Below are 25,629 nucleotides of genomic sequence, written 5' to 3'. Positions count from 1 at the left end.
AGAGAGTGGTGGGGGGCGGGGGAAATCCAAGGAAACTATCGGAGATGCGACGCGGCTGGAGATGGTTTCCAGCGGCGCAGCAAGCGCACGCCCACATTTCGCAGGAAGCGCCTTGTGTGTTTGGCTCAGGTGTTGGCTGTTGTTCCAGCGGGGTATGCTGTTGCAAATGCGTGCTATCTCTTGCAGAGGAATTGTCTTTTTTTTTTGTTGTTGTTGTATCTGAAAACTGCCTTTATTGTTAATAATGAAAGGGGAATATATTTATAAATGGAAGGAGGACAAAGTTTTGTTCTTAAAGTTTGTAGGACACATTCGTTATTTCTTACTCAGCTCTGCATTTGGTTCCTCTGGGGTTTTTTCTGTTACGTTTTTCAGATAAGCTAGAGATTGTCAAGAAAATGAACATGCCCCCCACAAACAACTAGGTAGAATTTAACTAAGTCTTCTGGGGATAGTTATCTGTAAGTGATTGTGAACTTCTGCAAAATGGTGACACTGTTCAACTTGTGCTCATCTATAGAAAAATTGTAGTATTACTTACTTTGTTGCTTACTAACTGTAGAAATCAAATCAAGATAAGAAGCTAAAGAAAATAAAGGAAAAACAATGTTTGACTTCTTCACTAAAAATCTGAGCATGTGGCTGTGTAACTGCACAACTGTCTTTCCCATCTGAAAACAAAATATTTCTTTAACATTCTGTTGCATTCTGTTCTCCTTTTCCTTTGTTTTATGCAGCATCATGGCTGAAGCAAGACAACCCATTCATCTTCTAGATGTTTGCAATCAAAAATTCTCAGAATTCCTGTTCAATGCTGAACACAAGTGCTTGATGTGGTTGAGAGAAATCGAGGAAGAAGCCATGAAGATATTTGATAGGTAGAGAATCTTGAATCTTGCAAAATGGAAAGATGGTTAAATTTTTTACTCCCAAGGGCTGTAAATTGATTGGTGTGTGTGTGTGTGTGTGTGTGTGTGTGTGTGTCATATTTTCACAGCAAAGTTTATTGCCTAGGGTGGGACTTTTTAAAATGACTTATAGAATCCTAGGGTTCCAGGAAAACAGTTGGGAGTTCTGAGAAAGGCAAAATAATAATAAATTACTCGAACCCAGCTACATTTCTTATCATTAGAGCTTTCTATCATTAGAGTCTCCTGATCAGTGATTTGGGTATTTCTAACCAGCAGGTTCTGCGACCTGAAAATGTTTGAAAACCTGTAGCATAAAGCAATGTTTCTACTACAGGTAGTCCTTGACAAAATTTATGTTGCTAAGCGAGATAGTTAAGTGAGTTTTGCCTCATTTTACAACCTTTTTGCCACAATTGTTAAGTTAGTAGCACGGTTGTTAAGTGAATCTGGCTTCCCCATTGACTTTATTTTTCAGAAGATCACAAAGGGTGATCACATGAGCCAGGGACATTGTAATTGTCATATATATGAGTCAGTTGCCAAGTGTCTGAATTTTTGATCATGTGACGGGATGCAGCAATAGTTGTGTGTATTATGGTGATAAGTCACTTTTCAATGCCCTTCTAACTTCAAATGGTGACTAAACAAATTATTGTAAGTTGAAGGCTAGCTGTATTCTGCAAGAAAGGCAAAATACATAGCTTCTTACTTCTTGGGAAGGAAAGCAGAGTGTAAAAAAACACCAGTCACTGGGAGTCAGGTAACAAAATTTAATAATAATACTGTACTTCCTTTGTCCATCCTCTTCCAAAAAAGTCTTATTAATTAGGAGTTTATTAATTACCCTGAATTAATGGATTCCTTTCTTATCAATGTAAGGAATGAAGTTGGTCAGATAGTAAGTCAAGTTACATTTCAGCATGGGTCATGAAAGCAAGCTACAGACTTCCTTTATTGTTGTTAATTGCAATTCTTGAGATCAATAGGTTGTTATTGTTGTTATTATTAAACACACAAAAAACAGTGTACACAGCAAATGAGATAACTATGTTGGATTTTGTATCACAAATCACTAGTTGAACACTTCCCAAGTGTTTAGGACTGCATGATATATCGATGGATTGTGCGAGCAAATCCCAGTAAGGTGGCCTTCTGCAGCTGACCAATGGTGATTTTGTCAGCGCCAATTGTTTTCAAGTGCTTGCCTAGGTCTTTAGGCACAGTACCCAGTGTGCCAAGTACCACTGGAATCACCTGCACTGGTTTATGCCAGAGTCTCTGCAGTTCGATTTTCAAGTCTTGATATCTGGTGATTCTTTCAAGTTGTTTCTCGTTGATTCTGCTGTCACCAGGTATGGCAATGTCAACGATCTACTCTTTTTTCTTCTCCACAATCATGATATCCGGGGTATTGTATTCCAAAACTTTATCAGTCTGTATTCGGAAGTCCCACAGTACTTTTGCATGCTCATTTTCAACCACTTTTTCAGGCTTATGATCCCACCAGTTCTTTGCTACAGGCAGATGGTAGTTGTCACACAGGTTCCAGTGGACCATCTGAGTGACTGTGTTGTAATGTTGTTTGTAGTCAGTCTGAGCGATTGTCTTGAAACAGCTCAGTATGTGATCAATGGTTTTGTCCACTTCTTTGCAGTCTGCATTTGTGGTCATCAGCAGATTTTTCTATTCTGGCTTTGATTGCATTTGTTCTGATGGCTTGTATTTGGGCTGCAAGAATCAGGCCTTCTGTCTCTTTCTTCAGTGTTCTGTTGGTCAGCCATAACCAGGTCTTTTCCTTATCTACTTTTCCTTCGATCTTTTCAAGGAACTGTCCATGCAGTTCTTTGTTACACCAGCTGTCAGCCCGAGTTTGCAATGCTGTTTTCCTGTATTGATTCTTGGTTTGCTATACTTTGAGCAGCTTCCTATTGTTGACCTCCATCAAAGCTGGGTTTTTTAAATTGTTGTTATAATTGTTATTATTGTTGTTGTTATTTTGGACCAGTAACAACTTTAGTACCGAACCTGAACTGATGCCCAAAACACCATCTCAGAAGAAGTATCGGAAAAAGAAGCGATCTTCATTGTTTAAGGATGAAAATAAAGAACTAATTAGAAAAAGGTAAAAAAATGGCTCACAATATTTAAGCTTTTGATTTTGGAATTGTACCCAATTCCAGGTTGTTTGGATTTTTCTTGTGCTATAAATTGCACAAGGTCTCCAGTCCCTCTGTGTATCTGTCCATGTAAAACTAACTTTTTGATGTTTGGCAATATAGATTGATAAACTAATGCAACTATCAGATTTCACCAAGATCATGTTCTTCACTGTGCTAGTAATATCTTCCTACATACTACCATAATATAAATGCCCTTCCCTTTTTATTTTTCAATTAAGTCTTTAATCCTATTTTTCCATATTGACTGCTTTTAAAGAGCATTTATATATACTGATAGACTTAGTTGAAATCAACATGGTTAGACAGCTGTTGATGGAGTAACCTACGCTCATTGGTGACTAAAGAAAATTCAGTGGAACATATTTTTAAAACTCCATTTTGACAAAAAAAAATAGCATGGTGGATGGAGTCACCAAGGATCTTCTGTATCATTAATGTTGATGTTCATGGTCCTCTAAAATAAATAACTTGGCTTACCCAAAATAACGTTCTTTGATTTCTAAAGCAAACAACTTGCTTCTTCCTTTAATTCTTTAACCTTTGATATGATTAAATGTTTTGATAATATTTACAAATCTTGGCATAACCTTATTAATATTAGGCCCAGATGTCTCACAATTGGAGATACAGGAAATGCATTGGTGTCTCCATATAATTTACTTTTAATAGATATTATTGTAAAAGCTTGCTATGTTACAAAACTTCATATATAAATGATAGTGCTTCATATATAAATTATATTTTCATCTCCTAAAACTTCTCTACAAAAGCTTCCTTTTTTCATACTTGCTGAATTTCCCTGCAAACTGCTTGATTTATTGCATGCCAGTCCATGAATTTTATTTAAAGTCAAAATATTATATTTTACCTTTCTCTGGTGAAAATGAAATGATTGCAATACAGTTTAACACAAACCAAAAGTTCCTTATATTCACTTATTTTCAAGGAAATTTCCTTCCAAATGCACATGGAATGATTTAATCCTAGCTATTTTGTATTTTTAAGACAGATTTATGTGCTTATGCATTTGTCTAACGGTTACCACATTACTGTATTACTATTAATATTAATATTCTCATCTTTCTTATCACCCACCTCTTCCCACTTATGACTTATGCAGTGGTGCGATTCAAAAATTTTTACTACCGGTTTGGTGGGCATGGCTTGGTGGGCATGGCAGGGGAAGGATGCTGTAAAATCTCCAGTCAGGTGGTATTTGCTGGTTCTCTGAACTACTCAAAATTTCTGCTACCGGTTCTCCAGAACTAGTCAGAACCTGCTGAATACCACCTCTGGACTTTTGACTGTATGACTGTAACTTGATGTTTGTATCTTTACGATTTATATTGATTGTTTCCTAGTATGACTTGATTGTTTATTTGTACCCTATGACTATCATTAAGTGTTGTACCTTATGATTCTTGACGAAATGTATATTTTCTTTTTATGTACTCTTGAGAGCATATGCACCAAGACAAATTCCTTGTGTGTCCAATCACACTTGGCCAATAAAGAATTCTGTTCTATTCTATCTATTGAGGAAAATTGCTCTATATTTTATTAGGTGCCTAGTCAATCTAGTAAATACATAGTGATGTAGGAAATACAGAGAATTGTTTTAATTTCTACCTGAACAATTTTATTGAAATTGTTTTAATGTTTGAATTAATCATTTGTTTCTTTTTTAAGATTATCTAAAGGACATGGCAGTGGAAAGACTGAATCCTTCCAGAAGCATTCTCCAAGAAGAGTACTGAATAACCTCAATGTGGGAGATACAATATCTTTGCCAGATATTATGACAAACTCTTCTAAGGGAAGTTCAAAAGTTCAGTTTGACAAGATAGCTATGGGTCCAGTAGGGGAACCACTTGTTACTGGCTGCTGTAAAAATGGTGAAGTAGAAGAAAAAAGAAATGAGGTCATGAATGGAATTCCTGAACTTTTTATTGTGCATTCAGATGATCATTTAGCTGATATTTCAAGGATCACTGAGATTCCCACCATGTCAGAGAGTCCTGTAATGATAGTTTCAGACATCACTGATCCAATAAAGGCAGAAAAAAATGGAATTAAACCAAGATTACCAGGTACACCCCCTCCAAAAGAATCTTTAAATGGGAAGCACACATCTGGAAAAGAGATTCCACCCCAAGAATTAGTTAATAATTTAGATCCAGAAGGAGAACTCTCCCAAGGCCTGAAAGAAAGTTCTGCTGCCTCCACAGGGCCTTTGTCGGCCCATCATCCTCTAAGTAGACCACACAAAACTCCAAGGATCTCACTGGTGGAGAAATACTCACTCAGCAATAAAAGAAAAAGCACAGTTCGAAAATCCATTAGCAGGACAATTGCCAGGAAGCAAGCAGCTCAGGACTCATCATCTGCTTCAAGTCGAGTAAGCTGTAAGTAAAGGCAATTAACCATGTCAATGTGCAATTGTTATAAGTTGGAAGAGAGTTGATAGGTCCAACTGTTTTTTCCCCCATAAAAATATGATACAGGGCTTTCAAAAGGGGCATCTTGCAATGGTCAAGACACATTCAGAGTACTTTAAAGGTAGGCATTGCTTACATTTCCCACTGAAGTTAACATGCGGACCTAGAAAACAAGAGATGTGAGTTTGAGCATAAAAGCTAGGTGACTTTGGGCCAATAGCTTTCTCTCAGCCCAACTTACCTCATGAGATGGTTGTTTTGGGGAAAACAGGAGAAGGAAGGAGCATTATGCATGTTTTCTGCCTTGAATTACTTATAAAATAATAAAGGTGGACTAAAGATCCAAAAAATAAAATGCAAAATTTCATCATTTGTCATGCATGGTGAAAGTGTAAATGGCTTGTAACTGGATCATCTGAGATAGCTGATTATTTCACATATGATATATTGTTCAGAGACCTCAGCATATTTAAGACTGTATCTACTACAATTATATATTATAATATATTAGATTAATATCTGGGCTTGCCTCTTTTCTAATTCAAATTTGGTATGGATCTGCAGAGCATTATTTGCTTCCAACTCTCTGAAGTCAAACTTGAATCTTGAATTTATTCAGTTATTTTAAAGTGTTTCTAGCCTTTGTTGGTAACATGTTTCCTGAAAAAACTATGCTTTGTCAGCAGAATTTGCTTGTTTATACTAAACATTATTACAGGTACTCTGGGGTGGGATTCCACTGGTTTGCAATGGTTCGGGTGAACCCCTTGTTCCGAAGATCAGCTGGCAGGGAACCGGTTCGTTACAACGATCATGTGGGCCCGCCCCCCCACCCCTGCTCTTTCCTGTGCTTTATTTCCTTTTGTTACCGCACAGCTGATTTGCGCGGCAGAGTGGTTTGCCATGCCTCAGCTGTTTTATTCACAGGGACTCCTGTAGAAGGTGCGTTTTTTAAATGTGGAGCTCACGGGTGGAGCTGAACCGGTTGTTATACCAGTGGAGTCCCACCTCTGCAGGTACTCATAACATACCTTTCTTGTAAATCCAAGTGAATATAATTTTTGGAATGAATAACCAGCTCTCTTTCTACTGGGACTATACTGATCAAAACTAGGCTTTGTTTGACATCACAGGTCTATTTTGGTGGATGAATTTAAGGAAAGTATTATTATTATTATTTATTATATTTAAATATCTTTGCCAGTCACTTGCCAGAGACTCTGAGTGGTTTACAAATTATTTAAAAGATAAAAACAAGATAAAAACAACAAATGCTGGAAAGTGCTAGAATTCCTCCTGCATTGGATGTGCAGTTTCTCTTTTATTGAAAGCAATACTCATATGTACTCCTATACTTACTACATACTTACTATGCTTACTATATTTATTCAGTCTAACATTTCTGTTCTCCAGGCCATAGTTCCACTGAAGTAGTTTTGAATGATGAAAATCACAAACATGGGTAAGCAAACTTGAAAACCTTTAAAGGATTCTGGTAATGTGAACCTTACTGAGTTTCATTTAGAATCAATGAACATTTTCTAAATCTGTTGTAAACCATATTTTTAAAAAAGATTTGATTAGAATCTTATGGTTCTATTTACATATTCAAAATTAACACTATGTTAAATGATTCAGAATCATGTAGCATTCAGACATCTGATTAAGAAGTTGTGTTTTTCTAGAACTGGAAAAGAGGTTATTCCTGGTGTTCATCTCTTCTCCATCAGTCTCACCAATTCATTTTTGAGGAATGGAACAAAGATTACCATAATACATCATTAGACTGTGTAAAATACCAAATGACAACAACATTTTCCTAAAGTTTGATTCAATGGGAAAAAAATAATCCAAGGTTTAAATGTGTGATGGAAGAGTGGGTGAACCAGATATGGAGATTTATATCAGTTCCAGTTTTTTGTTGTTTATTTACTTTGGTTTAATTATTGAGTATAAGTATTTGTATTTCTTTGGGACAAATATTTTCAAGGATTATATTTTTCAATCGTGCATGTCTTTGAAGGTTATTGTTAAATGGTCTATACAACCCACATCTGTGCTTTGATTTAATTTGGTATACTTGGCCCAAAGACTGGTCATTGCTTGTATTTTAGGAAATTGTACAATTCAGATAATTTGTACTGTGCTACTAAAGATCAGTGGTTCTTGTTGGGTACTTGGATCTGATACAATCATTTGTTTTCAAGTCCTTGGAGACAATAGCATATTCACTTTATAGTTATGCCACATGCTGTATAAACAAGTGGATACTAGTTTTATAATATTTACCCATTAATAAGAATGTTTAAACAATGATATCCATATATATGTATGATATTCAGCTTTGTTTGGGTATTTTCCCACGTCATTATAGTTGTGCTTTTAATGTTGTAGTGACGTTTAGGCAGAATCTCATCTACCATCATCAGGTTTGTGTATTGGGTTCGTCTGTGAGTCAGGTTTTCACAGCCATTTCTGTTTTAAATTTGGTGCTAGCCTACTGCTATGTTAGGATGGTTTTTTCTTCATCCTGATTGGTTGGGAGTCTTGGTCTGTGTTTATTGGTCTTGGAGTTTGCTGTGTTCTGCTTGATTGGTGTTTCTAATATCTGTCTTTTGTAGCAGTTTTTTTTGTCTTGATTGGCTTGCAACATTGTGTTTCCTGTATTGGAGGCTTTTAGTGCGGCTTGGCTTTGGGTAAACAGACGGCTATCATTTATTAGGAAGCTAGGTTTCATCTGGGTGTCTGATTGGGGTGTATTTGAGCTGGAGGTATGCGGGGGGGGGTCTGTTTGTGCCCAGGTGTTTGCTTGGCTTGTGGTGTGGAGATTTTTTAGTTTGTGAGTGCAGGCTTCCAGATAATTGACAGTCTGGTGGAGTCATCCCTTCTATTCATGCTTTCGGGTCTTTTTTCAATCTCTATGGCTTCTCTGATAATTCTGTAGCTGGGTTTTCTATAGTGGCTAGGGTTTTGGTGCCATTGAAGTCGATGCTATGACCTGTGGCTTTCATGTATTGGACTAGTGAGGAAGTGTGTTCCAGCTTTTTTACTGCATTTTTGTGTTCATCCAGGTGGGTACTTATTCTTCTATTGGTCTGTCCAATGTATGTGGCAGGGCATGATGCACAGGGGACTTCATATATGCCTTGGTTTTCCAGGTCAATTTTATCGTTGGGGTTTCTTAGGATGGCTGCTATTTTTCTGTCTGTTTTGAAGGCAGTCTTGATGTGATGCCTGTGTAGTATCTTACTGATTTTGTCTGTAGTACCACTTATGTAGGGTAGGACAGCTATTCCATAGGTCTGTTCATCTTCTAGGTCTCCATTATGTCTCAGTGTGATTTTGTGGATCAGGCCTGTGATTTTGCTTTTGTGGAAGCCGAACACAGCAAACTCCAAGACCAATAAATACAGACCAAGACTCCCAACCAATTAGGATGAAGAAAAAAGCATTTGAACACAGCATGAGGCTAGCACCAAATTTAAAAAAGAAACGGCTGTGAAAACACACAGACGAACCCAATACACATGCCTGATAATGGCAGATGAGATTCTGCTGAAATGTTGCTACAACTTTAAAAGCAAAACTATAACGATGTGGGAAAATACCCGAACAAAGCTGAATAACATACATACATACATGCATACTGATTATATGATACATTGAACATGGATCATATTGAACATTAAGATATTGAAGATGACATAGATGATGAGGAAGTGAATGATTGCAGGTTATACCTAAAAAATAAAAATCAGAGCAAGAAATGAGTATGTGTACCTTAGTAAGTTTATTAAAGATGCAGAAATGAAAGGAAAAATAGAGTACATAGATACTGGTAAAATATAATGAATAGTATGTGAGGATTGTTTGAAAAAATGCAAATAATTGTATTTAAGAGTGTGCTTCCGCCCACTGTCTTATGTGGAAATGAGAGATGGATGTGTTAGAAGAAATGTGAATATAAGTTGGCTGCAGTGGGAATGAGTTACATAAGAAATATGAGTAGTAAAATAGAAAGAAGTACTAGTAGGACCAAGAATGAATTGGTGAATGAATGTTGTTTTAATATAGAAATGAAAAAGAAGTGCTACACATTGTTGATATGGCCACTCAGAATTAATGAGGATTAAATTACAAAGCTAATATATGAAGAAAAAAAATGAATAGATGAAGAATAGGAAGACATATGATAGAATGGAATTGGTGAGGTTCTGAAAATGTCAAAGCTGGTAATTGGAAAGAAAAACAAGACCCAGTAATGAAATCATTAATGAATCAGTAATGGAAACAAATATGGCCTACAAATGTAGGAAATTATGGAGAGCACTATGAATGACTTTGCTGGAAACTAAAAACTAAAATAAAGTTTAGTTGGATTTCCTTTCCCCCACTTTTATCTCCTACCTGTTTTTTAGTACATTTGACTTTTTCCTATATTTTGCATAACATTGAAAGGAAATAGTATGTTGGGCATATAGTATATAGTGTGTTGCAGGAACTGGGCTTGGCTAGTCTAGTAAAGAAAAGAACTAGGGGAGACATGATAGTGGTATTCCAATATTTGAGGGGCTGCCACAGGGAGAAGTGGGTCAAGCTATTTTCTCAAGCTGCTGTAGACCAGACAAGGAATAATGGATGGAAACTGAACAAGGAGAGATTTAACCTGGAAACAAGGAGAAATTTTCTGACAGTGAGAACAATCAACCAATGGAACAGCTTGCCCTCAGAAGTTGTGGAAGCGCCATCAGTTGAGACTTTCAAGAAGAGATTGGACTGCCATTTGTCAGAAATGGTATAGGGTCTCCCGCTTGGGCGGGGGGTTGGACTAGATGACCTACAAGGTCCCTTCCAACTCTGATTATCTGTATCTATATACACAGGTAAGCTTGATTCAGCAACCACACTTGAGACGAGGAAACAGTTGCTAAATGAAGTTTTGACTATGCTTATGATCTTATTTCAACTTTGCTTTGCAGACCTGCAAAAGTCATGAATGCAAGAACTGATTGCAACAGTTGTAACTGTAAATCATCACTAAATGAAACAGTCGTGTGTATGTGCGCACGCACATGCGTGTGTTCACACAGACATCCATTTTCACTGTTTTTTGCATTGTTATTTTTATTTTGTCTTTAAATAATGTTTGTTGATCACAGTACATTTAAATAAAATAATGAAAATTGGAAAAAAGAATGGTTAATATTTGCCCAAATTTCTCTTTAGGCCTTTGACAGAGAATGCTGAATTAGGAGAGGTAAGGTCTTGAAGATGCGCCTATTTGTGTTTACATGATTGCCTTTTGCCTTTAGTGCAGTTCTCTGAACTCTGATCACAATTCTTAAGATAGCTCTAAAGTTATACGGTTGAATTTACCATTTCAGTTAATTATTAAGGCAAGGTTGTGGGTGACCAGTGCTTCAAATCATCTATTAGAATGCATGAATTTTAATTCTGTGGAGATGTGAGAATGTCCAACCCTACTGAAATCAATGGATTTAGATCCATAAACGCATAGGATCTGCTGGGACAGAAAATAAATATGCTATTCAGCATAGTTTTCAACTTCAACACTACAGCTTAATACCCAATGTGATTTTGAGAAAGCGCTTTTATTTGACATTTGTTTTCCATTCATAGGTGTTTTTTTGAGAAGAATTAGTGTTGTGCAATTATTTCATTTAAGGGGTTTTAACATATAATGGTGAACAATCAAGTAAAGGAAATAACTTGAAGTTACTACTTCAAAGTGTGGGGTATTCTTAATCTCTGTTGACCTAAGAAAAATTTAAAGCAAGCTGTTCTTTTTTATGGATTAGTAGTTTATATGTCTGGGCTAAATTGCAGATGAGTTTTATGGAGTGTCATTTCAATCTCAGTCCATGCAGATGCATACATATTCCTCATAGTCTAGTCTTTCTAGACTGTGGAAAGTTTAGAAGTTTTATTTGATCTTCACATGTAACATATATTCAGACTCCCTGGTAAGTATTTTCATGGCTTTGACAGGGTCTCTCTTACTTGGTACTAACCGGAAATTTTGCTTTTCTTGAAGATGGAAAATAGAAAATTAACTGAATGTTATGACACCCCCCCTTTTCCTTCATTGGACAATGTGAGAAATGATTGTTACTGTATTCATATGTAAGTAAAGGCTTCCTTTACTTACATATAGTGGAGATGAACACCTGATGAAACATGTGAATGTTGCTTTCTTAGTAACAATATGGAAATAGTTTGCTATTGCCTATTACTGAATTCTTTTTTCCATTTCTCATTCCACCCAAACGCTGTCCATCTTTTTAAGAACAGAAAAAGTCAGCTCAGAGCTGCCACATTCAACGACATGTGAAATGTTACTTATTTAACAAAAATGAAAAATAACCCCTCTTGCATTTGTTCCCATTGATAGCCCTGCTGCTTTAATTCCCCCCCCCCATTTTTCTAATCGTGGTACCTTGACACATATATTCATTTTAAAATGAGAGTCCAGAAATGGGAAAATATGATAAGAGCAATATTCTTCGATATATCTCTTTATCTAGAAAGTGTAAAAATAATATATTGTTTTTTTTCTTAGCCTCTGAACAGTCTACAAAAAGAGCCCTGTGCTCTGGATGCACCTAGTCTAGTTAGCACCTCTAAGCACAATCCAACACAATTTGAGAGGCACCAAGACAAGACTTGCAGTAAAGGTAAATAATGTCATGAATAGATAGAAATTTTCATTAAATACTATTAAAACCCTCACTAAAATTATTCTGTTTTCCCTATATAATTTTTATGTCTATGATCTTTGTCTAGACTTTTGTTTTTAAGTCATAACATAAAACAGTTGTCATTATATTTGCTAGTATACAATATTTGGTATCTTGTCACTGTAATTAAAAGCATTTTATGAAGCAGTTTTGAATCTTGATATAGTTTTTCTACTTACGGTACATTAGTGCAACTAGGAACAAGTTCTGTCTACAATATATGCTTTATTTCAACTTAACTGTTTTTATCAGGCAAAAAGATGGATTTTGTGACAAGATCTCTCTTATTAATTGTGCTTTTCTTGCAGACCGACTTGAGACTACAATTACTGACTCCCACATCAGTAATTCTGAAGATTTAGCCAGGAACAACAGTCCCCATGAACAAATGCAGAACATCCGGTATTCCTTCCTTCCTTCCTTCCTTCCTTCCTTCCTTCCTTCCTTCCTTCCTTCCTTCCTTCCTTCCTTCTTTCCTTCCTTCCTTCCTTCCTTCCTTTGGTTTCTCAGAATTCAGAACAGTAATCATTTGAGCACTTACTTAAAACTGCTTCATTTAGAAAGAGCTATCTTAGAAACTCTAGCTAGTCTTTATATTAAATATTTGTCTTTTAGGTTACAAGCATTTTTTAAATAAAAATTTCCTATAAATTTGTGCATTTTTCTGGCAGACTGGCTGCTATAGGCATTATAGCATAGATTGCTTCTGCAAGAACCTGCTGTATATATAATACTACAATGCTGAGGTTATTTAGAGAAAAACTGAATTTAGAAAATTTACCTAAATGTTTCGTTGAATTTAGAGCGAAGTGATTTAGTAGCATGGGCAACATATCTTTCAAATAATATCTGTGTATTTACTGTGGTCACTGCTGACTTTCATCTCAAGTAGCATGTTGGAGAACTTGTTAACAATTACCGTAATACTTCAACAATATAAATCATACTATTTTGATATACATTTACCTGTCAGTATTACATTTATGAAATGAAATATGAATGGTTTAATAGAATAGAATACTTTATTGGCCAAGTGTGATTGGACACACAAGAAATTTGTCTTGGTGTAAATACTCTCAGTATACATAAAAGAAAAGATACATTCGTCAGGAGTCGAGAATCATAAGGTACGACACTTAATGATAGTCATAGGGTACAATAAGCAATCAATCATAACTAGAAAACAGTCAATATAAATTGTAAGTATACAAGTGACAGTTACAGTCATACAGTCAAAAGTGGGAGGGGATGGGTGATAAGGAGTGATGGCAAGATTTAACAGTAATAGTAGTGTAGACTTTGTAATAGTTGAACAGGGTTGAGGGAATTATTTGTTTAGCAGAGTGATGGCTTTTGGGATAAAACTGTTCTTGTGTCTAGTTGTTCTGGTGTGCAATGCTCTATAGCAGGGGTCCCCAACCACCGGTCCGGGGACCAGTATCGGTCCGGGGAACAATTTCTACTGGGCCGCCAGTTTGCTGGGGGCCGCCATCTTGTTTTGATGAAAAAGTGCTTCCGGTGAGCTTTTCCGGGTAGAAAGCGGCGTTTGGGTGCTGAAAGAATCCTCGCACCTTAGTTTCATCGAGGGGGGGTGGCTTCGAACAAAACTAAGGCGCGAGGATTCTTTCAGCACGCATGGCAAGGCGAGCTGAGCAACCGTCCCGAAGTCGTCGTGAAGCCCATCGACACAGGTACAAAGGAGGAGTTGAAGGTGGCAGGGAGAAGCGGGGGTCGGCTGGCTGGCCGGTCGCTCGGCTCACCTTGCCAAGCATGCTGATGCCAGTACTGGGCCGCGGATGATTTTGTGATGCCGGTACCAGGCCGCGGCACAAAAAAGATTGGGGACCACTGCTCTATAATATCATTTTGAGGGAATGAGTTGAAACAGTTTATGTCCGGGATGTGAGGGGTCTGTAATATTTTCACAGCCCTCTTTTTGACTGGTCCTCGATTGAAGGCAGGTTGGTAGTAATTGTTTTTTTCTGCAGGCCTAATTATCCTCTGAAGTCTGTGTCTGTCCTGTTGGGTTGCAGAACCAAACCAGACAGTTATAGAGGTGCAGATGATAGACTCAATAATTCCTTTGTAGAACTGGATCAGCAGCTCCTTGGGCAGTTGAGCTTTCTGAGTTGGTGCAGAAAGAACATACTTTGTTGTGCTTTTTTGATTACATTTTTGATGTTAGGTGTCCATTTTAGGTCATGTGATATAGTAGAACCTAGAAATTTGAAGGTCTCTACTGTTGATACGATATTGTCTAGTATTGTAAGAGGTGGTAATATGGGAGGGTTTCTTCTAAAGTCTACCACCATTTCTATGGTTTTGAGTGTGTTCAGTTCCAGATTGTTCCGGTTACACCATGAGGCAAGTTGTATAACCTCCTGTCTTTATGTGGATTTGTTGTAGTCTCGAATGAGACCAATCACTGTTGTATCATCAGCAAACTTCAGTATTTTAACAGATGGATCATTTGAGATGCAGTCATTGGTATATAGGGAGAAGTGGAGAAAGCACACAGCCTTGGGGGCCCCCTGTGCTGATTGTACAGGTATCGGAAGTGATTCTGCCTAGCTTCATCTGCTGCTTCCTGTCTGTTAGGAAGCTTATGATCCACTTACAAGTGTGTTCAGGTACTGCTAGTTGGTTTTATTTACTTAGAAGAGTGTCTGGAATGATGGTATTGAATGCTGAACTGAAGTCTACAAAGAGGACCCTTGCATAGGTATTGGGAGATTCAACGTGTTGTAGGATGTAATGCAGAGCCATGTTAACAGCATCATCTGTCGATCTATTTGCTCATTATGCAAACTGCACGGGATCTAACAGCAGATTAGTTTTCAGATGGGACAGCACAAGCCTTTCAAAGATTTTCATAACTACAGATGTTAGAGCAACTGGTCTGTAATCATTCAGTTCCTTGATGGGGATGATAGTAGAACATTTGAAGCAGGAAGGAACATAGCCCATCTCTAGTGATCTATTGAAGATTTGGGTGAAGATGCGGGCCAATTGGTCAGCACAAACTTTTAAAAGGTCAAAGCAAAAAAGGTCTCTTTGGATGGTAGTGCGGCGGTGGTTGAGGAGTTGAACAATTTTTTTGCTTGATTTGAGATCCATCAAACTGAAACTGTCCCTTTGCCATCATTTACTCAGCAGAGCCCCCCCTTCATTGTGAATGAGCAGGATGTGAGGCAGACAATGAAGGCGGTTAATTCCAGAAAGTCAGCTGGGCCCGACTCAATTCCTGGTCGTGTGGTAAAAGATTGTGCTGATCAGCTAGCTGGGGTGTGGACTGAAATTTTTAATTGATCCTTGACACAAAGTGTGGTTCCTATGAGTCTCAAGGCTTCCACCATCGTTCCACTGCCTAAAAAGTTGCCCACAAATGGTCCTAGCGACTATTAGGGATATACCCTAGCAAGATCTGCAGGGCAGGCAGGCAGGCAGGCAAAATATGTGAGATAAGTGTTTTTGTAGCTTACACTCAGTAAACCAGATACACAGTGCCAATTAAATAGTTTTATTCCAGCAAGAGTTAAAGCATAGTCAAAACAGTCCATATATCATTCACTTAGTTCAGTCCGTCCAGGGATTATTCATTTGCAAATTGCTCCCTCTTATGGTGGTTTCACACCACACCCAAAATTACATGCTTTGCAGTTAAAGTGACACACACTTAAACTAACAATCATAGCTTATATATATTATTTTACCCAAACTACGTTAGGTGACCTATGTTATACCTAACATTCTCCCCTTTTGGGTACTATAATAATATATATATCTATTTACAACCTTAACCCATAGTCATCACAACTCTCTTTGTGTTTCACTGCACCTTGGGCTTTTGTGAACTGATCAGCAATGTTTTGCTCAGTCATACAATATTCCAATCTTATTAAACCATCCTTTACAGATTGTCTTACATTCAGATATCTAAGATCTGTATGCTTAGATCTCGTTTTTACAGCAATATTTGTAGCCATCTGTATGGCTGCTTGATTGTCCTCATACACAACAATGGAATCGTTAACAGTTAATCCCATATCCAATAACAACTGTTTATACAGAATTAAATCAGTACATAATAAAGATAGACATGAAAATTCTGCTTCCATTGTGGACATACTTATGTGTTGCTGTCTAATTGACCTCCAACCAATCAATGCTTTTCCTAATAGTATAGCCATTCCTGAAGTTGATTTCCTAGTGTTTATATCTGTTGCAAAACTCGCATCAGCATATGCACTTAAAATCAAATCATCTTTTGGCTCCAAATACAATGCATAGTGCATTGTCCTTTTAAGATATCTTAAGATACGTTTTGCTGCTTGCCAGTGTCGTTCATCGGGTTCAGCGTTGAATCGAGCCAATTGATTAACGCCATAGGCAATATCTGGCCTTGACCAATTACTAATGTACGATAGACTACCAATTAGCGACTGATAGATAGTCTTATCGAATTTTGAACTCTGAGCATCAGTGCGGCAAAATTCCTGACTCATTGGAGTTTTTGCTGGTTTACAAAGTTCCATCTTATATGTTTTTAGTAATTGATAAATCTTATCCTCTTGAGATATCTTATAGCCACCGTTGGTTTTATTTATTGTCAATCCTAGATACTGTTTTATCTCTCCTAATTGCCTTAATTTTATCCTCTTTCCTAATAATGATCTTATTTCAGTAGCTTCATTATTAGTTTTTGTAATTAAAGCAATATCATCTGTAAACAACAATAATAATGACACTATTCCATTTGTCTCTCTTCTAAATAAACATGGATCAGCTAAACCTGCTTTAAACCCTATATTGTTTAACTCCTTAACAATATATTGGTTCCATTCATAACCAGATTGTTTTAATCCATAGAGACTCTTTTTAAGCTTCCAACAGTCATTATTAGTTTTATCATCCTTAATCCCTACAGGTTTCTTTAGGTATATAGTGTGCTGCAATGGCGCATGCAGATAGGCAGTTTCTACATCTAAATGATTTATGATATAGTTTTTCTTAGCTGCCCACACTAAAGCTGCTCTCAAGGTTGTTGCTTTTAGACTTGGTGCAAACACTTCATCATAATCACATGCAGTTTGATTAAATCCTTGAGCTACCAACCTAGCCTTATGGGTAACAGTCCCATTTTTACCTGTTTTTAATTTAAATATCCATTTACAGCCAATGGACTTTTCACCTGGAGGTAATCTAGCATTCTCATAGACTCCCATCTGTTTTAATGAATTCAGTTCCTTTTGCATTGCTGTATGCCAGTTCTCCTGATCCTTCGCAGGATACAATTTTAGTTCTTCCACAGTGGTTGGAATTTTACTAATCTGGCACACCATACTTGCCTGGTACCTATCAGGTGGTCTACTAACTCGTGTTGACCGTCTAGGTAGAACAGGACTTACAGGTGGACTCTTATCTACAACCTGTTCCTGGTTATCTATTTCTTCTTCACTTATTTCTTCTGTAATTGGTTCTATTTTCTCTTCCTTTACTTTCTCTTCAATTGGATTTTCCTCATCACTAGTATGGTGGCTCGGGCCCCTGTAGGTTTCTATGATTACACTTTTATTCGAATCTTGTTCCAATTTGTGCCATCCTACATGTTCCAGGAATTTAGCACTAGCACTACAATGAATTCTAGTTGTGCCCTCTTCCCAGAACCTGTAAGATCTATGGTTTGATTCGTAACCTACGAAATATAATCTTTTAGCCCTATGCTGTCCCTTATGTCTCAGTTGTGTAGGAATATGCACCCATGCTGGTGCTCCAAATGTGTGCATATAGCTTAGGTCAGGTTTTCTACCATGCCACCGTGTGAATGGTAATTCACCTGTTGTTGAGTTAACAACATTATTCAATATATGATTACCACACATTGTTGCTTCTCCCCACAAATTCTCAGGTAATCCTGAATCTGACAACATAGTACGAGCCATTGCCTGCAGTGTTTGGCCTCGCCTTTCTATAAAGGAATTATGTTGTGGCCTATATGGTGCAGACTTTTTATGTTCTACACCTGCCATCTTCAGTCTATTTTGGAATTTATTATTTATAAATTCGCACCATTATCAGTTACAAGAGTTACTAGTTTCCTTTTAGTTTTTCTTTCTGCAAACTTCAACCAATTAAAGAAATTCTGATATGTTTCCGTTTTAGTCTTCATTAAATAACAGAAACCATATCTAGAATAATGATCCATTATACTTAATATATAACGAGCACCTCCCACACTTTGTTTTTTAGGACCTATAATATCAGCAAATACGACCTCTAGAGGCTCCTTAGTTTTAAATATATTAATTCTATTTGCTGGTATTACCTTGCTTTTTTCTTGACTGCAAGCATTGCAGTGCAAATACTTACTGCAAGGCTTCAGTTTTATACCTTTAGACAGTTCAACCGTTTGCTTGAGCATTTTAAAATTTATATGCCCTAAACGTCTGTGTAACAAATGTATGCATTCATCATGAGGCTTAACGTTATTATACACTGTGTTAGCCACCTCTAATTGATTATCATTTAACACATACAATTCACCTTTTAAAGTTGCAGTCACTTTTTTACCTTCCTTTTCTATTATGCAGTTTTCTCCCCTAAAGGTAACTACATAACCTAGTTTAATCAAAACTCTAACCGAAAGCAAATTAAACTTAAGTTGTGGTACATATAACATTTTTACATTTTCTTTTATGCAAGGACAATATGCTGTACCTTGAGCTTTTGCTTTCAGTTTCCAACCATTAGGTAATGATATCTGCTGTGAACTCGTGGACATCTTACTAAATCTTTTCTTATCTTTCGTTATGCAGTGCGATGCTCCACTATCTACCACCCAAAAATTATTATTGTTCACAGTTTGGTTGCTATACATGGCTAACTCTAAGCACTTTTTATCCTTTTGATGCCTTTTAGCATTCTGGCTGGCATTTTGGCATTTTGCTTTCTTGCAGAATCTGGCCAAATGTCCTTTTCTTCCACAATTAAAACATTTTCTAATTGTGTAGGCTGACGAAGATAATTCCTCTTCTTGTGGTTGTTCCCTTCTGAGTTGATCCCTTTCAAGCCTTCTCCTGGCTTCTTCAATTAATCTGCCAGTAATGTCAGTTAATGTGAGGTTATCCTTTGGCAGCACTTCCAATGAAGTTACGTAGTCATCATAGCTCTCATCCAATGAAGACAAAATGATATAAACCTGGTGTAGTTCAGTGAAGATAAGCTCTTTTTCATGCAGCTCCTGAAAAATTCTCTTCATAGTGTTTATATGAGTCAACATGTCTCCATTCTTTTGAAGATGTGTTCTGAACAGCTTCCGTGTAAGATTTATATGAGCTCCTACACTGTCTCGAACATAAATCTTCTTTAAATTCTCCCAGCACTTAGCAGCTGTTTCTTCTCCACGAATATGGACAAGCTGCTGGTCACAGAGTGTCAGTCCTATTATACAGAGAGCTTGTTCATTCTTCAGTTTATATTCTTGTAACTTCTGGGCATCATCTTCATCCTCTGGATCCCAAGCATCTACCTCTGGTGGGTTTTGAATTATATTCCACAAACCTTCTCTGCGTAGAAGTAGGCTGCATTTAATAGACCATGAAACATAGTTTGTTCCATCCAGTTTGGATATTAGAGACAAACTTGGTAAATTGACTTCTGCCATCTTTCTCTGGATATTAAACTATAATTAATAAAACACAGCTGTCTGTTTACAATATTGCGTAACTACACTAACTCTCACTTTATATAAGCCTGTTATATCCTGGTTAGTCTGACTGTGCAGCTGGGCCCATAACCAGTGTTAGGGATATACCCTAGCAAGATCTGCAGGGCAGTCAGGCAGGCAGGCAAAATATGTGAGATAAGTGTTTTGTAGCTTACACTCAGTAAACCAGATACACAGTGCCTATTAAATAGTTTATTCCAGCAAGAGTTAAAGCATAGTCAAAACAGTCCATATATCATTCACTTAGTTCAGTCCGTCCAGGGATTATTCATTTGCAAATTCCAGTGTCAAAAAAGAGAGGTCAGTACACTTACAAATATCAGTCCGGTGATATATCTCCTCACAGTAGAGAGAGATATGAAGAATTCAAAAACTCCTCTCTCCTGTCAGCAATTCTTCAGTAGGGAAACACGCAGCTAACAAACCATACAATGTAATCCAATCCAGTAATTGCCAGCAAACCGTCAGCGTCTCTTGCTCCCTCTTATGGTGGTTTCACACCACACCCAAAATTACATGCTTTGCAGTTAAAGTGACACACACTTAAACTAACAATCATAGCTTATATATATTATTTTACCCAAACTACGTTAGGTGACCTATGTTATACCTAACAGGCCAGTGGCACTAACTTCTATCTTAATGAAGTGCTTTGAGAAGCTAGTTCGAAATTATATTATCTCCTGCCTTCCTGATTCCTTTGATGGGCTTCAGTTTGCTTACAAAGAAAATAGATCAACCGAGGATGCAATTATTACTGTGCTTCACATGGCCTTATCCCATTTGGAAACACCGGGGAATTATGTAAGAATGTTGTTCGCAGATTTTAGTTCTGCTTTCAATACCATCATACCGCACAGATTAATAGCCAAGCTCAAAGATCTAGATTTTCCAGATTCTATTTGTTTATGGATATTGGATTTTTTAACAAATCGTCCACAAAGAGTTAAACTGAATGATTATGTTTCTACTGTCAAGACACTTAGCATTGGCACTCCGCAAGGTTGTGTCCTTAGTCCACTACTGTTCTCCATTTATTCATCTGATTGCACAAATAAACATCCCAACAATAAGATAATAAAATTTGCAGACGATACTACGCTTGTAGGACTTATTTCTGGGGATGATGAGTCTGCATATCGGGATGAGGTATTACAGCTATCCCACTGGTGCAAAAATAATAATCTTCTATTTAACATTAAGAAGACCAAGGAGGTTATAGTGGACTATAGGAAAAAAAGAGCAGACATTCAGCCACTGTATATAGAGGGAGTTCGTGTGGAACAGGTGGTTGAATGTAAGTATCTCGGGACCATCATTACAAATGACCTGACCTGGAGTGCAAACACCGCTGCTTTAATTAAGAAGGCACAACAACGGTTGTATTTACTAAGGATTCTTAGGAAACAACAACTGGCTGAGAGTCTACTGACTACCTTCTATCGGAGTTCAATTGAGAGTATATTATCCTACTGTCTCTGTGTATGGTTCTCGAGCTGCACAGTGGCAGAGAAAAAGGCAATTCAGAGGGTGATTAAGATGGCCCAAAACATCATTGGCTGCTCACTCCCCTCTTTGGAAGAACGGTATAGGAATAGATGTAAGAGGAAGATATTTAATATATTGAATGACTCCTCTCATCCGGGACATCAGCTCTTTGAACTATTACCATCGAGAAGGAGATTCAGGGTATTAAGAACAAGGACGACTAGATTTAAGAACAGTTTTTATCCAAGTGCAGTTTTGAGTTTGAATGCAGGGTCATAAGATTTTTGTGGAATTTAATGGCTGAGAGTAATGGGGTATTTACATTTTTAAATTGTATAGAGATTATTGTATGGTCTGTTGTGTTTAATTTTATTTTTCTTTCAATGGTGTTGTCCAGTTTTACTTGTGGAAGAGCACCTCATTTCGTTGCACCCGCTTGCGAGTGTAATGACAAATAAATTCTTATGTCTAAACAAGAAGGAGTGATCTTGTCTGGCCTTGGTGCTTTTCCTGGCTTTTGTCTGTGTAATAGATGTTGCACTTCTTTTTCTGTGATCACCAGAGGTTGTGAACCCAATGGATTGGGGCCGGTTGTAGGAGGCTTGGTTGTTGTTGGTGTGTTTGAGATGTGGGTTGTAGAGATAGGTGGCTGTAGTTTCCTTTCAAACCTGCAGTAAAACACATTCAGGTCATCTGCTAGTTGTTGATTTTCTTCTGCCTGGGAAGGAGGTTTGCTGAAGGCAGTGATGTTTTTAAGAGCTTTCCACATGTTTGCTGGTTCATTTATTGAGAACTGATTCCTTAACTTTTCAGAGTAGCTTCTTTTTGCTGCTCTGATCTCTCTTGTTAATATGTTTCTGGCCTGGTTGTATATAGCATTCTGTCACCTTTTCTGTAGGCTTCCTCTTTGGAATGACATAGCTGCTTAAGTTTAGCTGTGAACCAAGGTTTATTGTTACTATATATTTGCAGGTTCCTTGTTGGTACACATAAGTCTTCGCAGAAGTTATGATGTTACAGTATCTGTGAGCTCATCTAGGTCTGCAGAGGCATCTTCAAAAACATTCCAATCAGTGCAATCAAAGCAGGCCTGGAGTTTCAGCTTTGCCTCATTTGACCAAGTCCTCACAGATGTAATTGTTGGTTTCATGGTTTTAAGTCTTTGTCTGTAGGCAGGTACAAGGTGAATCATGCAGTGGTCAAAGTGTCCCACAGCTGCTCATGGTAAAGACCTATAACCATCTTTTACTGTTGTGTAGCAGTGGTCTAAAGTATTTTTGCCTCTGGTGGGACAATTTACATGCTGGAAATACTTTGGGAGCTCTTTCCTTAAATTTGCTTGATTGAAATCTATCAATTCTATCAATAAGAAATTATCTGGAATTACAATCATCTCATGACATTGAGTATTAGGGTATTGAATTTAGAAATTACTATTTGCTAGTTACCAACTTTTTCCTATAACAAATTTTGGAAGAGAGTGTATTGGTAAAAAAATAAAATAATGGAAGATTAACATTATGGTTTGAGTATAGAAATAATAGCTACATATGCTAATTCTTTTTAGTCTAGTAGTTATGGCATCAGGCTAGAAACCAGCAGACTGTGAGCCATGAAAGTCAGCTGAGTGACTTTGGGCCAGTTACTCTCTCTCAGTCCAGCTCCACTCATAGGATAGCTGTTGTGGGGAAAACAGAAGGCCAGGAGCCTGAGGTACTCCTTCACCTCTGTATGTTCACCACCTAGAGTTATTCACAAAAATATTAAAGGCAGGATATAAATAAATAAATATTGGCTATAAATGATGATACAATATTAAAATAAGATAAACTGCCATTATAAATGTGGTCCATAAGTAATGGGTTGAAATTATTAACACTTTTTTATGAAACAGAATCTTTTGAATGGTTGGACTCATAGCTCATGAAAATAGAACACTTTATTTTCAGTGCTTGATTAGGTACATACATCTCCTCTCCTTCCCTCTTTCTATTTCTCTCTTTTCCCCAACTTTAAGACTTTTCCAAGATTTTCCATTTTGACTTTTGAAGAGGCTAGTTTTTGAAGGAGAACTCCCAAACTTTTTGGATATGCTGAATAGTAAAAGTCCACTTAGTTAATCCACTAAGCAAGAATACGTACATTGTGTAACTGAGAAAACTTTGTGTATATTGAACCACGGTGGCACAGTAGTCAGAGTGCAATACTACAGGCTACTTCTGACTGCCGACTGACTGCAATTTGGCAGTTAGAATCTCACCAGGCTCAAGGTTGACTCAGCCTTCTATCCTTCTGAGGTGGGTAAAATGAGGACCCAAATTATTGGGGGCAATATGCTGACTCTGTAAATGTCTTAGAGAGGGGTGTAAAGCACTATAAAGCAGTATATAAGCCTAAGTGCTATTGCTATGGCTTTTCTTTTTTTTCCAGGAAGCAAAGTTATAGACAAGCAGTGGAGGACCCACCTGCTCCTTCATGCATAGAAGATAAAAATTCTAGTCCTTTCAGTCATACAGCCACACCCATTTCTGCAAAGAAAATGCTGCCAACGTCTGGCCCGTCCAAGGTAGGTAAATATCATATTAATATACTCTTGTGTATAATGCCCAAGCAGTAAAAGCATGTATACTTTTCTGACAGATAATGCGACCTTTCAAAAACTTCTTTCAAACCATGCAAAAGAATCATCTTCTCAAATCTCCTGGGTCTTCAGGGAACAAAGTCCCCAAACATAGTACTCCTTGTAGATCTGCCACCAAGGTAACAGATTTTTTCATTTAAGTTTAGAAATAATAACAATCTCTATATCAGGAACTGCTAAAATTGGTTAGAGAAACCAGATCTTTGTGGCAGAGAAAATATTCTGCATGATGGAGTCTAAGTTCAGCTCCTGTTTCAGTCATGTTATAGGTGTGTGTGTGTGTGTGTGTGTGTGTGTGTGTGTGTGTGAGAGAGAGAGAGATGAATGAGATAAATATCAGAAAACTAGCTACTAATGATATTAGTAATGATACAAATGTATTATTATAACCCAATTCTATGTTGAAGAGTTACAACTCCTTATACCACATTCTTGCACCACAGTGAACACGTTGATTCTATTAAACAGGGGTGTCAAACTTGCAGTGTCACGATGGTGTCACATGATGTATCAGGACATTTTTTTCCCTTCGCTAAACTGGGTAGGGGCGGGGACAGCATGTGATGCATCCAACCCATGGGCCACAAATTTGACACTCCTGCTATAAAATATTAGAAAATGGCACTATGAGAATAGGGGGATGTCCATTGAGGAGATCAACGGAATAGAAGCTGAATGTAGTCAACTCTGTTTCTCCCCACACCTTCCTCCTTCTCTCCTGTCCTCCCAGAGAAAACAAGTTGAAATAGACATCAAAGGGATAAAAAGTAAGTCAGCAAAGGAAGTCTCTTGTTTTGCTCAGACTCTTGACTTACTTGAAACGTATCTGAAATCTCTTCAAAATAGCGGTTGAGGTAATATACAGTACTTTCAGTGCTGAAGTCCTTGCCTGCTATGCATAGAGGATAATGAAGGTATTTATTCTGAGCCTGCTGCCATATTGCATTTTTCTATAGTCTTTTGCTTTACTGATGTACAATAGATAGAGCTGTTATTCAATCACATGATAAATGAAATAGTCATTAGGCATTTATGTTCCTGGAAGTTGATTTGTATTTTCTTTCCATGTTCGTTCTACAAAGGGGGAGTTTGTTGTAAGTAACTATCTTCCTTATTTTCTGGATTGTCATCCTAGTGCTTCAAATTGTTTAAAAATACTTTAACTGCCCTAAAACCACTGTTCACTCTTATTTTGGAGATGGGTCATTCTGCATGTGCTGGTGTTTCATATTTGCACTGCCACATTTCCTTGGTGTGATTTAATCTGGATAGAAAAGATAGAAGAAAAACTAGTTGGCAATTGGGCAGCAAATGGTCACAGCAACTTCAGTTAATATAAACCTTCCTTAACGTCTTAGGAAAAGGAGCGCCAGCGTCTGGAGAGTCTTCGAAAAAAACAAGAAGCAGAGCAACAGAGAAAGCAGAAAGTGGAGGAAGAAAAGAGACGCCGGTTGGAAGACATAAAACTGTTAAGTACCTGTTTACAC

General features: G+C 37.4%; 1 protein-coding gene across 3 annotated transcripts in view; it reads left to right on the top strand.

Moving 5' to 3' along the window:
• Position 1: 1 nt before the first annotated feature.
• Positions 2 to 25,629, top strand: part of LOC113440363 (inner centromere protein-like) — a 35,738-nt gene continuing 10,110 nt past the window's right edge. Inside the window, exons 1-11 of one of the 3 annotated variants that reach the window (XM_087920891.1) lie at positions 2 to 152; positions 738 to 878; positions 2,917 to 3,033; positions 4,781 to 5,496; positions 6,943 to 6,991; positions 10,756 to 10,786; positions 12,110 to 12,224; positions 12,596 to 12,689; positions 23,932 to 24,067; positions 24,142 to 24,261; positions 25,501 to 25,610. In XM_087920891.1, coding sequence (XP_087777017.1) covers positions 742 to 878; positions 2,917 to 3,033; positions 4,781 to 5,496; positions 6,943 to 6,991; positions 10,756 to 10,786; positions 12,110 to 12,224; positions 12,596 to 12,689; positions 23,932 to 24,067; positions 24,142 to 24,261; positions 25,501 to 25,610 — 1,625 coding nt within the window. In that variant the 5' untranslated portion in view covers positions 2 to 152; positions 738 to 741. The other 2 variants (XM_026706743.2, XM_087920890.1) reach the window with 2 other exon arrangements.

This window comes from Pseudonaja textilis, chromosome 1 (assembly GCF_049901715.1).
Source record: "Pseudonaja textilis isolate UNSWEBS1 chromosome 1, rPseTex1.2, whole genome shotgun sequence".
NCBI lineage: Eukaryota > Metazoa > Chordata > Lepidosauria > Squamata > Elapidae > Pseudonaja > Pseudonaja textilis.
Note: the sequence above shows the minus strand (reverse complement) of the source record. Positions and strands in the feature narration are given on the sequence as shown.